Below are 15,467 nucleotides of genomic sequence, written 5' to 3' on the forward strand. Positions count from 1 at the left end.
GATAAAGGGGAAAAGAAAAAGCCCCAGAAGAGGGGAAGATGAAGCTATATCCACCTGAGCAGGAGAGAAACAACATAATACCGAGAAACAGGATCCCGGGAACCCAGAAGAGCGGGTGATCCATCACAAGGTAAAAGACTCCACATTATGCATATTAAGGAACTAGTCCATGTATCTGGTTTAATTGATCGCTTCTGTTACTACATCGGGATATTGCCCGTGGTGTATTTGGGGTATTTGAACGGACTCGGAGTAATCCGTAGTATTTATTCAATAATTTACCATATTGACTTGGATTGGCCTATGAACTCTTCAGAAATAGACAAAGCCTGAAGTATTTGGTACAAAGAGAACTCAATATACAGAGATCAGGTGACACTATATGATAGATCTATCAATCTTGTCCATGTGGAACCTTGGAAATGATATAGCATGCTCATAGGATCAGATAGAATGAAACCCTTTGCGAATTCAAAACTCAATGATTTCTTGATACGTACTGGCGAATATTCACTTGTCTGAAGGCGTGTAGCTCCTCGTATCACAGGTTCTACAAGAAAAGGCATCAATGATGACTAGGGAGTTGATTCAAGTAGTTCCCAGGCTTGCAGCTTCTCCAAACAATTTTGATATGAAATCTGGCGAACTGGGAACCCGACCTCGCTGAGAAGAGTACAGAGTCTTTCCATATTTGTCATAAGATCTATATGTGGCTCGCTGATAGTAAAAGAATGCCCGATATAGGATTATCGGGAGCAATATGCGAAATGCAGCGCATACTCCGTACATAGTCAACAGTGACGTAGCATGGTTCTCAAAGGGAAGTTCAGGCCAACAGCCCAGCTGGATACATTCAATAATCATTCGACTGAAGAAATCATCGGGATTGCCTGCTCCGGCCTTGCTATCACCGACGACAACCTTGGAAGTCCAGGACGGTAAATAATAAGCGGGAGGCCCTTTTTGCGAACTCGCTGCGCCATTCAATCTGCCATCTACTGGCTCTGTGCATAGTCTGTATTAAATGGCAATGAAGCGAGGTGAATATTGAAGGTCTAACTAATCCGACTGCGTTGTCATATCTGAAAATACAACATCAGACTAAATACCGTGTGCCATCTCGGCCTGGATATTATCACCCACTATAGCAAGCGATATCATTTGAATGTTCGAGATTCAATCCAGGGCTATACAAGCCATACTATTACTAGCAGATGATCTATGCTGTGAACGAGTAGCTAATGGAAACAGTCCATCATGACGAATCAAAAGCAAACAATTGCGATATCAGGTGTCTCTTTTAATCTAGAACCTTGGAAGAATGCTAGTGGTATATCAAACTTGAAAGAATCGATTAAAGTACCTCAGGACCGATCTTGTCTATTGGAAGCAGTTTGAATCCTTGGATATCCTGATTCTTACTTTCTTGAAAATGTTCTGAAAGTACAGATTCTGATCCATGGATTCTTATAATGCCAGATTATGGCAAACCAAATTGGATCCACGGAATCCTTCATTGAAGAGAACCGAGATACCATGTAAAGGGATGAGATGATTCGAACGTCATACTTATTTGGTTTTAAAAGGTCCTCAAATGCACATCCCATAGACTACAATACCCCTTTACCAGTTCCCCCGAGACAATGACAGACATAACCCAGGAACAATATCTGGTGGATGCGGTTCCATTTCATCTGCACCCAATACGAGAATATCCCTATACAGATTCAATCAATCCGCACTCCCGGAAGTTCCGAGTGGTCAATTTGTCATATTGGAGCCAAAGATGGTCTACCTTCACTGAAAATAAAAGATACATGATTTTGAGAGACGACCTGAAAGCCAACAAACAAAAACTTCAGACCAAAGCTCTTGACATCAAAACACAGCTCCTTTCAGCGCTTTCTGGAGCCATAGGACCAGGTCCTACTCCCATACTCTCCTTGGAAAATGAGCTCCTGGATAAAATATACGACCATATCCTTCTTATCGACAAAGTCTGTCTATCTCTTACTTGCAAAAGATTCTACGGCCAATTCAGGACAATCTCAAAGCACCCTGAACTGGTCTTCCCTCGGCTTTTATTCGTTCGAGCCCCGATCCTATGCGTGAATAGTAAAGAGTTACTACGAAATCAACTTTTACTTCGACTTGAGAATCGCAAATGGGTATATTGTGGCGACTGTTTGAAGCTCCATCTTCGCAAAGAGTTCCCCAAAGCTGTTCTCAGGGCCCCAAGAATAGAACGGCGATGTCAACCCGAAGCCGGAATAGTGGATTTATGTCCATGCATCGCCTTGACGATTCGGCAACGAGATAAAATCATTGAAATGCTGGAATCATACAAGGGATCCTGTGAAACGCAATACGGATCTCTGAAATATGGAGCCGACGGAAAACCTGCAATTATACACAATTGTGTATTCAGCCTTAGAGATGGCTACACAATAAACATCTTGATGAGGCTCTTCTTCCAAACGTCCAAGAATCAACCTCCAGCTATTGGTCTATGCGCTAAGGGCCTTATAGCAGAAACGGCATACACGGTCTCGTTTTCTGGAACCAAGTCCCATCTCACGGCTGAGCCGATCTTTGCATGTCCACACACAGACCTTATGTCCTTGATTCGCTGGCGGGATGTGTGTAAAGCTTGTTCTCATTGTTGGAGCTGGATTGAACGATCTCCACTGGTATGGGGTCGTACAAGCCCGGTTGGGTATAAGGTCACACGATGTCTAGGAGGGTATGAGCAGCCTGCGGAGCTCAATGGGAATGAAACGCGGACATACTGGGAGAGGAATTGTCGATTGACAAAATCAGAATTTGCGTCTTATAGAGATTATTGGTATGTGGAAGAATGTACTTGGAATGTTAAAAATTTACTGATCCAATAATGTTTTAGGCAATCGTCGCATGATTTAACCAGGAGTCTGCGGGGAGTCCATGCTCAATGGGAAAGAGATTATTGTCTGGAACAAGAAAGATTAGTTCGACTCAAGATGGAGAGGCACGAGAAACAGTCGCAGCTCTCGAGGGCTATACCTGCCGTTAGGAATAATGACTACATGGTAGCGACAATGCCAATCATGGAGGCGGCGATCATGGGGGCGGCGACATCAACAACAATACTGGCTGCGAATCAATGTATCAACCCGTCTTGTTGACAACCAGTTCTGAGAGTACTCGGCGAGTGGTCATAATTACCCGGCTGCTATAGAGATTAATGACAAATCGCAGGTTTAAGGTCCTCCGAGGTTTCAATATTTGAAGTGAATCAACTGAGCTTAGGCTCTAGAGCAGTGATGGGTGTAGAGATTGACTCAAAATGGAACCTCTACTAGGAGAAACTTGATATGTGGAGATTAATCTGTATCATGATGTAATTTGGTATCTGACAGCTCACTTCACTCGCAAATAGACTCGTTCACATTGGAATGGATGACATTTCTAGGACATGACTTATGTTTTGAATTGTACATTCTTCCCGATATCAACCTAAGCTCTGCAGCTTAGCCTGCTCATTCGGTGTCAAGGATGCATACACCTCCTGGAATCCAGGTTGAGTAGATGCGCGACGGAAGAAGTCAGCAAGGAATGCCTGGGTTTGGTCGTCTCGGCGTCGCACCCCGAACACACTCTCAGAGCCCCCCTTCACCCCAGCTCATCAGGTCTTGCTTGGTCATGCCCAGACCAAGGTCCAAGACCTGACCAGGCTCATCCTCCCAATCATCATCGCCATCATCACTGTCAACATCGTCGAGCTGGCGGCGAGCAGCCTCACTATCGATGTCTGCATTACCTGAAGCCGCTCCCAGCTCTTCTACGAGGACCTTGATAATCTTCAAGGGCGCCGAGACGGTTGTGAAACGGTCGGGGTTCTGACGAGCCTGCGAGCGTGTCTTGATGCGGCCGGTCTCCTGGATGATCAGGTCACCCTTGACAGGGACCTCGGCCAATCGTGGGTCGGAGAGCTCATACAGATGCGCCAGCGCGAAGATGTTCTGCTTGATCTCATCGTAACCCGCGAAATTAACCGAGTTCTCCAACCACTTGCTGAGAACCACCACGAGGCCGCTGGAGCCATTCAGGTTGATCTGAGCAAGGAAGTCGACCACCTCACGGGCACTGATCAGGGTCAATCGGGCGAAAACCAGAATTAAACTTTGAATGAACTGGGCCTGTCGTGCAGTTGCAAGGCGCTGGGCGACAGCTTGGAGAAGCTGGGGCAAGTAAGGACCGAGGCGCTCCGATCCAGCCCGTTCAACTAACTCCGCAGCAAGCTGGCCGACTTCAGTAGCAGCGTTGTCGTCCACTGTTGGTCCCAATAACCGGTCAATGATCACTAGCACAACCTCAATCGCCTCCTTTCCGGACTGAGGATCCCTCCATGAGATGATCTGCGCAAAGTCGTGGGAAAGCATATGGCGAACAGCCTCAGTTGCGGGTCTGATGAGCTCGCCCTCATCGGAGCCCAAAAGAAGGCGGTTCAGCTTGGGCATCACTGTTTCCACAAATCCAGCAGGCATAGGCTCTGGACTTTTCTCGGCCAGAGCTCGGAGCAGGTCCGCCGCGAAGTTGGTCAAGGCATTTTCCTCAGTAAGGTTACCAACATCAATGGCACCCATGAGTGAAGGCAACACCTTCTCGCAAAGTTGCATGTATGCCTCGGCACCATGCTCGGAAATCCGATCCACAATGTCCTCAAAGGCCTCCGTTACGGTCATGGTCAACTGGAAGTTCTCGGCCCCGCTACTGGCGATGTTGAAGAGAACGTCGATGGCAACTGATGACAAGACCACAGCTGGGTCTACCATGATGATTTCACGGACGGTTTCTGCCAGTGTGACCTTGAGATCATCACCCTCGACATCTTCGCGCAGGTCGTGTGCAGAGATAAACTCCGAGACGGCGGAGATAACAGTCACCTGGAACGGACGAGACACGGAAGCAGGCAGTGACGGCATCAAGTCTTGCAATACTCGAATGCTGGCAACCTGTACGACCTCCGAGGGATCCTCAGAGATAGCCTTCAATGTAGCCTCCAAGTAGGAAGTTGTAGTCTGCTGGAAGGCATTGCCTGCAACTCTGGCAAGAGAACCGGCCACAAGGTAGCCTCGTGCGCGCAAAAGCTCTTGCTCCTGCTGAGTTGCGTAGTTCACAAACTGGTTGAAATGAGTGGCCAATTCCGGGGAGATCTGCTGATCCGTCTCAGCGAAATCGCGCAGCAAGACATTGAGAATGTAAAGGGCGGCCTCGCGAGATTTCCAACTTCAAGGAGCATTAGTATTAGCCTGAAACATCGGTGAAACCCACTGGGCATATTTGGTAAATACTTACGAAGACGTCGGATCAGCAAAGAGCGCGTTCAAGTGAGTCAGAAGGCCTTCTGCTACTTTCGTATTCAACCACTCTCCTGTTTTAACGACCAGATCACCACTGCATGTTCGGGGGGTGTAATTGGCAGTGACGGAGGTCTCCTCCGAAAGGAACAGATTCACATCAATTTCCCAAAGACCCTCTTCTTCTGAGGTGATCTGAGCGTAAGAGCTAGCGAGCTTCATGATCTCAGGCAACCAGCCAGAGGAGCTGGCGGCGGCCCCGGCGTTCTGAAGTTGCTGTTGTAGTTCGGCCTTAACAGGGGGAGCCTTCAGCAAGGTCTGAATTAGGTCCAACTCTTCGAGAACAAGGAAATCAAGAGAGTAAGGAAGTCCATCGGCATCTTCCAAACGGGCTTGGCGCTCATCCTCGATGAAGAAGTTTTGATAGAGAGGCAAAGCATTTGTGAGTTCTGACCAAATAGTCGAAAAGTAGTTCGGGCTCTGAGGGGTCAAAAGACCTGGGAACACCATGCGGATCTTCATAATGGTCTAATTTAGACGGATCAATTTGTCAGTAAATTGACGGGCTAAGTGATCAAAACCAAATTGAGATCTTAATAGAACGAATTTCATACCTTGACGATTTGAAGCTTCAGACCAATGATGCCGCGCCACTGCGAGGCAACTTCGCCTTCCTTGTTGGCCTCTTCCTCACTTGGTGGTTGAGGCAGTGGTGCCTTTAAGGTCTCAACGAAGAATGGCGACCATCCACTTAGAACCTCATCTACAAATTCCTTGATAGCAACCTTGTGCTGCTCCAGAACCATCTCTAATGTATCAAAGCAAGACCGGAAAGCCGCGACCGACAAAGCTCGCAGCATCGGGCGCCGGGATTCGGAGGTAGCTACAGCGAACAGAGCTGAGACCAAGTCACGAGCAACACTGAAAAACTGCTCTTCGCCAAATCCTGTATCGACCAGATCCAACAGGACCTTGAGGGCGCCATGTAACGCGCTGTCAGTAGCGGCGGGGTCGTTGATGATGTGCAGCAGCGAGGGAAGTAATTCCGGCCAGTCGTCAGGGAAATCGGCACTGGCAATCTTGCTAACCGCATAACTAGCAGAGGATTTCACCTTCCGCTCCGGGGTCTCGGCGGTAGTAGCAAGCTCGAGCAGTGCCCGTCTGATCTGTGCCTTGTTTGCATCGTTCACGAAAATCTGACCCTTGAATTCGTCAAGGTTGGGGGACCAGGTGTCGGCAATAAAGGTACGCAGTACGGATAGAGACGACTGGCGGAGATTGACGGGGACCGACTCGTGGGAGGCAATAGCTGTGAGAGAGATTGGGAAGGATTCATTGGAGTACAGGTTCTGTAATTGAAGCTCCGCGGCCTTTCGCGTATCCGCCCCGGGGGACTGAGTGTCTGCCAGGAGCGACAGAAGTTGTTGCTCCATGATGAGTGAGTGATCAATGGATCACCAAGTTAATGTTATTTGAAAATTTGGCTCACGGCCACTGCGTCGCGCAAGGAGTCAAGTTTGCGCGCGCGATAAGGAGACACGAGGGGCAGAGGCGGTCAAGTCACGATTGCTATATTGCCACTATAGCCTGCCCAGGTATTTACTTGAAAGATGTACCTAAGCTATAGAATATGTTTAGAAATTAAATTCAAGATAAATTCCAAAGACTAGAATATATCATAATATTCAATATATCAATAGAAATGAGACTTCTAATTGATGTGTAGATTAGTGCCCGCACATATAGAACTGGAGTAGTCCACCCCGCTTTTAGTATGGAAGCTGTTGCTATACTATACATAGGGAAGTAAACCAGTCCTAATATAGCCCAACTTGAATGCTTGCCAGACATTGAGGGTTTACATAATTCAATTCGTATCCTAAATGATATCTGAAATCAGAGTCATAAAGAGAAGGCAAAATGAGCCCCTCAATGTAAGCTGCAGGAGACCCCATGACCTTAGCGCCTGAAATGTTAGGCGAAAACATGCGAGGGGGAATGTCTCCGGCTCCACGATAGTAGGACGGTATTTTTGCTCTCACTTCAAATGTTCTCACTTGGTTGTCTCTAAAAAGGATCGACAGTAAGATCCATCGCACTTTTCTCAAGCCTAAATTGAGTCAGAGCAGGGCGCAGTCCCGAAAGGTTGGTATTTGCATCCTTGCTTGGTATTCGGTCTGACAGGGATCGAAGCCCGAATAGTTGGTTCATAGTCCTGGTCCAATCGTGAAAACCCAAGTTCTCCGCTGGAGTAAGCTTGTTGAGATTGGGTAATCGCACAAAGATCCTGAAAATGCAGCTAGTAGCTGTAGCCTTCTCGAGAATCCTTCCGTATGGTAGCCTTGACAGGGCTTAGTCAATTCAACACGTCACGGTGAGGCAAGGAACCTTCCAGTATGTAGCCTGACTCAACATGTAATCTGGGGAATCCTTTTGCATTGCATCATGCCCGAGTGCCTTAATGTATCTAGTAAATACCGAGGGTACCTGGGTGAAATCGGATCCGCATCAGAGAGCAGACTATTTGCCTGTTAGAGATAGATTGGAGAGAGGGGATTCCACAAATGTATTTTTGTATTTTTACGGCTTGACACCGCTGCTCGGTCCCATTGAGTGGATCAGGATCTTTCGGAATCGAGAAAAAAGGGCCCACCTAATTGACTCAGAGCACTTGCAATGGGTAGCGTTGAAATATGGGTATGAGGTGCCTAGGTATTTTTGTTCCAGATGTGATTTCGATGGCTTGCCTTATAAAAGTTTGGTTGTATTACAGTTTGTCAGATCTTTAAATCCTTTTAAATCCTTTTAAAATCAGCCATCAATGTTTAAGAAAATATCTATAAATAGAAGTTCACTATTGAAAATGGTCTGATATCCCCATTGACTGTGTATGGAATGGTAACTTCCAACGCGTCATATGTGGACATCCAAAAGGGCGTTAGTTAGTTGCCCCTCACTAAAAGTCTCCATGATCACCAAAGAAAGGGTGAAGATCATCGTTTGGTGGCGGTGACAGACAAAACACGGAGTAGAAACGTATGGAATATTGAGTAGGATTGATAATCGTGGCACATGGAGTCTATCTCACACACCTCATTTAAAACAGCGGTAATCGTGTCTCTCGGGAGTGTGCCTTTGTTTTGTCGCCGCCACTGCCGTCAGAGATTGGAAGATCATCGGTAAAAGGGCCTCATAGGTAGTACGAGAGGGGTGTACCCGGTACAACCCTGATACATCGTGCTAGCGATCCAGTCAGTGGTACAATGGGCATTCCGAGTGAGTCCGCAGTGTAATTCTTTTGTACCACTTTATTATGGGGTACTCCGATGGGTCCCTTGCACGGTATCAATGAGGAAGCGGTATTATTATAGGCTATAGAAATGCAGTTCCCAAGGAATAATCTCTCTGTATTATAAAATTCCAGGTACAGTCTGTAATATTTTTTTGGAGTACCTGGAGAATTTGGAAAAAATTGATATTTCTTCTGGAACACTTAATGTAATATTTTTTCTCCGAAGAGAACTTGAGAAGAAAGGAGGTCCAAAGAAAAAGAAAAGAAAACGTGATACCATTTTCAAGATCAAATCCAGATAAGCTTCATTGATATCTCCAATTCGCACAATGGGGGTTTTTTCCCAAGTGGTTTTCTGCTCGGCTATACCCCGTTCTATGTCGCTCCCAAGGTTCGATGTTCGTGGTTTCATGGTTCCCTTTTACGTGGGTGTATCCATGTACAACAGCTCCAACAAAGTGCTTGTTACACTTTTTTCTTCTTCCTTTTGGCCTTGGCGATGATGATCGCCCCTCGCCGCTAGAGTGTTCCATCATCCCACTTTACATTACCTAGTGGGGAAGAAAAAGAAAAAAGAAAAGAAAAAGGCAAATGTATTGTTGAAAGGGATAAAAAAGAAAGAAAATAAACTTGTGTGCTGTGATTATACAAAAAGGAACTCCATCTATATGCCTATTGCGGTGGCCCCTATACTTCACAACTTCAAGTTTCGGTATACCTAATAGAGACTCATAGTAGGTACCTACCTCTATTGATGGATATATGGTACCTAGGTACCTAGACGAGTAGTACATACATACACGTATTATTCCGAGTGTAGGTATAGAGCATCGCCGGTATTATCTAGGATAGTCTCTATCCTAATCAATTATCAATTTCCATAATAACACGTGAAACTATTTCTTTTCATTCAGTGCTACAATATACTTGATCTGGAAGTACTCCTCCCATCAAACTAGACAGAGTTTTTCACCTGCATTGTGCCGGTACCGTTTTGTATCCGACAAGCAGTATGCAGGCAGCATACTATCAGAGAGGGAAACACATAGTAGTACAAGATACCTACGTAGATAATTTATAGAACCAGATCCCTCAATTTGAGAAGACATTCAAGCAAAAAGTAGAAAGGTGAAGTTGAAAAAAGCGAAGTTCTGCAGGGCCAACCCATGACGCAACCACGTGACGGGAACCGTGACTTCCACTGACCGTCGAACTTCCACTCCTGCTTTTCCCTTCGAGCGAAGCCACTGGGGAAACCATCGTGACCAGCCATCCGCCTCATCTCTCTTCCGGCTCGACTTGTGCCTTTCACCTTCGCTAAGGTCTAAAGGCCCCTTCACGATCTTCCAACCCCATTCCAGCGTTCTATCTACGCCTCCCTTCGCTTGAAAATCCACCCCTCCTCGCCCTCCCCTCAAAACGGGAACATCATTTCTCCAAAAAAAAGTGACTCTCTTTTCTTTGTTTTTATTTGGGATCGGCGCCTAGGGTCATATTGTTTTTCTATTCCTCATGCTTTGAGGGTCTAAAATCTTATTGTTTTGTCCACCCAAGCGTATGTATTATGATTTTCCCTTCAAAACCCCTCCCTCCCACCAGTTCAACCCACTATTGGTCCCGTCACCACCATCAACTCCCATTGCACGATATGCACCAAGGAGCCTCCCCCCTTCCTGTCTTTGACCTCATATACATCATAATTTAACCCAGCCCATTTACAATTTTTTTTTTCTATTCCGAATCCGATTTGATGTCACCCGACTATCGACGGAGGAAAAAAAAATTGTTGATATCGTTTTATTCTCTCCTCCAACCGCCCATTTGATCACTTTCTTCACACCTCCGATAGTTCCCTGCGTTGACTGATGGCTTTAGAAAAGCAGAGCGATGATTAGCTTCAGGGTGGAACATCATTCAGATTCCTCGAGACTTCGTCAAAACCATACTTCCCGCGGAAACGACTTCGGATCGTTCAACGGCAATGCCGATGGCCAGTGAGATCAGTAGTACCACCACCATGACCACCTTTTCCGCCCCGCTTCCCGCTACCAGATCGCTGCCTACCAACCAGTCGGCCCTGGCTGCTTCTTTCACCAACTTCCTTACCGTGTCAGTCCACCAAATACTCTTCTTACGTTCCGTCTACCCACGCGCAACCTTCCTACCCGTGCGGGCATACAACTACCCTGTCCGACAATCTCGTCACCCAAAAGTGTGTGACTATATCAACGATGCATCTATCGCAGTCGGGACAGAAATCTTGAAAGGCACAATCACCGCAGTCAGTATCATTATTTCATCTCTTCGCACAAATCAGCCCCTCGAACGATATGCCTTTGATCTTTCAGGCTTCCCTCGGGCTCCTGCCGGAGAAGTGAACACTACATTTGAAGACAGAAGTGAAGATTCATCCAGGCCAGGTGCCCCCGCCTCAGATCTGGGCCCAGCGCCAACCTCGGTCGACCTCGAATCACAATTCCGGGCCTGTCTGGCGCGTCTTGCGTCTGCATGTGCGCGCCTGACCCCACTACCGCGAGATGACGAATTCAGCTTCACGGTCTGCATTGAAGTGCGCGAAGATGCACTGCCTCCCGCGGGTACCACCAAAGAAGAACAGACATGGATCGTCGCCGAACCCGGCAAAGTGCATTTGAGATCCTGCACCGCTCCTTTCTCCGTGTCAAAATTACGGAATGGTGAACCTCAACAGCCACCCCCTCGGGTCTCGAATGGCCGTGCCAAAACAGTACCGGTACGACGTGTGGAAGCAGGAGAACTTCGGCTGGAGTTGTGGGTGGAAGAGGCGAGGCAGAAGTTTAATGAACCGGTGGATTCAGAGCAGCCTCCTTGAAACTATTCATTCTTGTTAGGAGGAATATTTGTGTCAACCTATGGGAATTGTTCGTTTCTTACCTGTCCACACCCATCTCAGTCTCATACTTGATTTAGCGTGACCAATGATCGAACATACATGATGGACGAGGAAATTTAGGAATTGCCGTCCGCCAGAAAGTGGCGCAAATATATAAAACGGGGAGCGGACAAATTTTTTGGGACTCGCATGGCATTTACTTACATAGATCAGGTTCATATCTTTCTTTTTCTTTTTTATACTTTTTTGGCTCTTTTACTATTCTCCTCTACCCTCTTCTGCCTTCCAAGGTTCCTCTCCGCCCCTCTTGTTTACTTCAAGCTCTTCCTTCTTCATTTTTTCTTTCTTTTTTTATATCTCTATCCTTTCTTCACGACATTCCTTTTTCATTTTACCCTCTTTCTCATTACCCTGAGAATCTTATCTCTCCTCTTGCATTTGTGCTGAATCCCTCGATCTTGACTCCTCACTGATCTTTTTATTTTGCTGCGGTCCGGCCTCTTATTTTTCTCATACCATCTCATTTTCTGTATTTCATTTCATCTCTTTTGTTGGAATTTCTCAACTACATGATTCTCTTTAAGCTCTTTTTTCTTCCTAGCCAATCCAATTATGTATCAAGTTCCAATGTCGTTTCGTTTTGGTTCTACCTCATACTATTTGGGTCCAGATTTTGATCCATTGAGCCCCTCTCATACTTCAAGTTCTTTCATGAGTTCTCTTCCAAGATTCTCACTTTATACGCTGCTTTTCCGGTCTTGGTGCTGGTGGCTACGCTGTAATGTCCTGCGTTTACCTGGTTTTTCTTCATGGTTGTATTTTCTTGTCTTTTCCATCTTCTATCTATCATCCGGGATCTAGTTACAGGGAAAGTTGAGCTGTCATGATTACTTTAGTCGATATTTCGTAGGTAATGGATACTGTGGAAGAAAATTTTGAATGCATAGTCTGTGTAGCCTTAGAATTCTGCCTGTGCAGTGGCTGCCTAGCCTGTTGCCTGTACATATGTGCTACTATTACTGTATAGAGTGGAGGTGCCACACGGACCATGGCTATATGGGTGTCCACACGTTTAATTTGGTGGGTTTGATGGACTGATACTCGCACCTTCAAAAATCGAACATCCCAAAGGTTGTTTCAGGCAACAGGGCACGCAGACACACCACCTGGGCATGGGAGTCTGCACCTGAGAACTGACTCGAAGCTAGGCTATGAGGTCATAATGCATATTTCGAAAGACATATGAATCAGAATGTTGCATGTATTCATGCACTCCTGATTTCACCATCATGCATCATCATAAGACAGAGACTTTGTTACGTACACTGCAGATGATGCCCCAGGAATCTCCAGCCTTACAGGTACATCAAATTTCTTTTCCCGGCTAATCACACAAAGTATTGAACCATAAACATGGTAAGTATTTATATGCTTAGAGGAATAGAGACTGGAGACAGACATCAACAGCGCTAGTTTCAGAAGGACAACCAATCAGGTACTATAGAGGTATGGAAAATGCAAACGTTAACCTTTGAACCACGACCAAACATTTGAACTTTGGAGGCTATAGCTTATTGTAGATATCTTGATTTGTAGCTGTTATTCTTGAAAATTGATCTTAGTATTAAGCTTCACATGATCATTCATGCATGGATATTGACATGGATCACAGTAGTAAAATAGAAAATGATACTTTCAAGTTGATACTCGGAGCTATCAGAACTTACTCCATAATAAATTGAACAAAACCCAATATCAACTTCAAAAGTAACCACCCCAACTGCACATTTCATATAATAAAAAACAAAAATCTCATCTATGTAAATATTGATATCAGATCATAACATTTAACCCCACAAATATAAGCCTAAACAAAGCCACATCACCATTTCCATGGATTTAAATGAAGTCTAAAGAGCCACTTACATAATCCATCCACCTGACCCGCTCATACCCTACACGCACATGACCCCAAGCCCTCTTACGTCAGAACATGTTCGTGGTTCTCGAGCCGCTTGTCATCGCTTGTCCTCGGCCCGGTTGACAAAGAGAAACCCGCTTGTCATCGTATAGAGCAGGTGTATCCGGTCCGGATCACGATGCGGAGAGCACAAGGGAGCGGGGTTGGATGTGATTGATCGGGTTCATGAATGTTACACTTCATTTGATTGCGAGTTCCAATCGCTATCCGGAACCCCGCCGGATTTGAGAGATGGAGCAGGGGGGATGTGGAATGGTATATATGATCATGGTTTAAGCCATTGTTTTGGATTCGTTCCGTGGTGTTGTGAGGCGTTATCGTTATCTAAGATAATTATCCACTTGAACCCCGGGTTCAATTTGCTTTTTTTTCTTTTTGCTTTCCTTGGACTCTGAGTGGTTTCTTCTCTTCTCATACTTCAAGTTCCTTGCATGAAGAATTGAATTGAACTGAATCGGCCAAGCGTTTACACCTGCTCGTCTGGAACTACTGACGTTCACTTGGATTGATCATCTCTGACTCATTGGACTTGAGCTTGTTGCACGACATTCTATACAACCTCTCAGGAGAAGCTCAGCTGGATATAATTCAAAAGAATACTTTCCTCTACTTCTCATCCCAGAACCTACTACCTTCATATACTTTCCACCTTCCTCATTTAATCACATCTACCGAACCAAACATCGCATCGTAGTAAACCAGCAACAATGATCGCAGCAAACATTCCATCCCTCCCACCAGGAGATTCACCAGACCTGATCCTTGTCCCTGCTACCCCGGAAGAACGAATCGCCTCAATTAAACTCAACAGCATCGCATGGAAAGGTCCATTGGATATCGACACCTACATTAAACGCGAGGACCACCTACTCTCGCAAAAGCTGACTCGAAATGGCCTGACATGCTGGATCCTAGTGGATAAGTCCGAGCCCGAGGGCGAGCGCACTATTCTCAGCTCATGCGAGACATACCAGAAGAAAGCACTTCTAGCACACAGCGGAAATGTGGAGGATGTCTCTACGCACGGGATTGGGAGTGTCTACTGTAGACCCGAATTCCGAGGAAAGGGGTACGCGAAGCGGATGCTGGAGGACTTGAGCGTGAAGCTTGATACATGGAAAATGGAGAAGGAGACCAGAGGTCGATCCCTATTTACGGTTCTATTCTCGGACATTGGAAAGAATTTCTATGCGCAGTTTGGTTGGATGCCGTTTTTATCTTCGCATATTGATTTGCCGCCGCTTGCGAAGCAACGACTTTCTAATGGGGCTGCGGCTAAGGAGAATGAGACAAGAAACCTACTTGCGCAAGACGTACAGATGTGCATTTGTAACGAGGTGGTCATTAACAAGTTGCGGGATCGCTTGCGTGATGCTTCGTTGTCTTCGACTGGTAGTAAGATTGCTATCATGCCTGATTTTGACCACTTCGTGTGGCACTGGGCTCGTGAGGAGTTCTTCGCAGAGAGACTTATGCCGCAGCACTCTCCGCCTGTGATCAAGGGTGCTGGAAATGATCAGGCTCGTGTGTACTGTTCGTGGACCAGAAACTTTGGCGAGGAACCCGAGGATAACGTTTTATACATTCTGCGGTGGGTATATGATGATCCTACTTCTGCGGAGGAAGAAAAGAATGTGGTCGAGGCAATGGCTGCTATTTTGCGACGGGCTCAACAGGAGGCGGATGAATGGAAGCTGAGCAAAGTCGAGTTCTGGAATCCGACACCATTGCTGCAGAAGGCCGTTGCTATGCTGGATTCAGACGCCCGTGTTGTGCATCGCGAGAAGAGCAGCATTTCTAGTCTGCGCTGGACTGGTGCGGAGCAAGGGCTCGGCAATGATGTGGAGTGGTTCTTGAATGAGAAGTATACCTGGTGTTGATCATTCTTCTCTATCATTTCGGGTTTTTTTCTGAATTTCTTTTTAATTTTCTGTCGTTTCCGTTTCTCGTTCCTTTGATCATCTCGTTCGCGCATGTCGACCG

General features: G+C 46.1%; 3 protein-coding genes across 3 annotated transcripts; 2 read left to right on the forward strand and 1 right to left on the reverse strand.

Annotated features, from left to right (window-relative positions):
• Nucleotides 1-3,490: 3,490 nt before the first annotated feature.
• Nucleotides 3,491-6,772, reverse strand: N7483_010817 (uncharacterized protein; the record flags this gene model as incomplete). The annotated part of the gene is made up of 4 exons (XM_057094244.1): nucleotides 3,491-3,660; nucleotides 3,692-5,268; nucleotides 5,338-5,867; nucleotides 5,954-6,772. 4 exons carry the CDS (start codon nucleotides 6,770-6,772, stop codon nucleotides 3,491-3,493), a joined length of 3,096 nt encoding a protein of 1,031 aa, XP_056940215.1.
• A 3,876-nt stretch (nucleotides 6,773-10,648) lies between these two features.
• Nucleotides 10,649-11,482, forward strand: N7483_010818 (putative mitotic spindle checkpoint protein (Mad2B); the record flags this gene model as incomplete). Its single annotated transcript, XM_057094245.1, has 1 exon — nucleotides 10,649-11,482. The coding sequence occupies one exon, from the start codon at nucleotides 10,649-10,651 to the stop codon at nucleotides 11,480-11,482; it is 834 nt and encodes a 277-aa protein (XP_056940216.1).
• Nucleotides 11,483-14,191: 2,709 nt separating this feature from the next.
• Nucleotides 14,192-15,364, forward strand: N7483_010819 (uncharacterized protein; the record flags this gene model as incomplete). The annotated part of the gene is made up of 1 exon (XM_057094246.1): nucleotides 14,192-15,364. One exon carries the CDS (start codon nucleotides 14,192-14,194, stop codon nucleotides 15,362-15,364), a length of 1,173 nt encoding a protein of 390 aa, XP_056940217.1.
• Nucleotides 15,365-15,467: the final 103 nt, after the last annotated feature.

The sequence above is a fragment of the Penicillium malachiteum genome, assembly GCF_028827825.1.
Source record: "Penicillium malachiteum strain IBT 17515 chromosome Unknown utg000005l:1.0-9002435.0:326005.0-9005861.0, whole genome shotgun sequence".
Taxonomy (NCBI): Eukaryota; Fungi; Ascomycota; class Eurotiomycetes; order Eurotiales; family Aspergillaceae; genus Penicillium; species Penicillium malachiteum.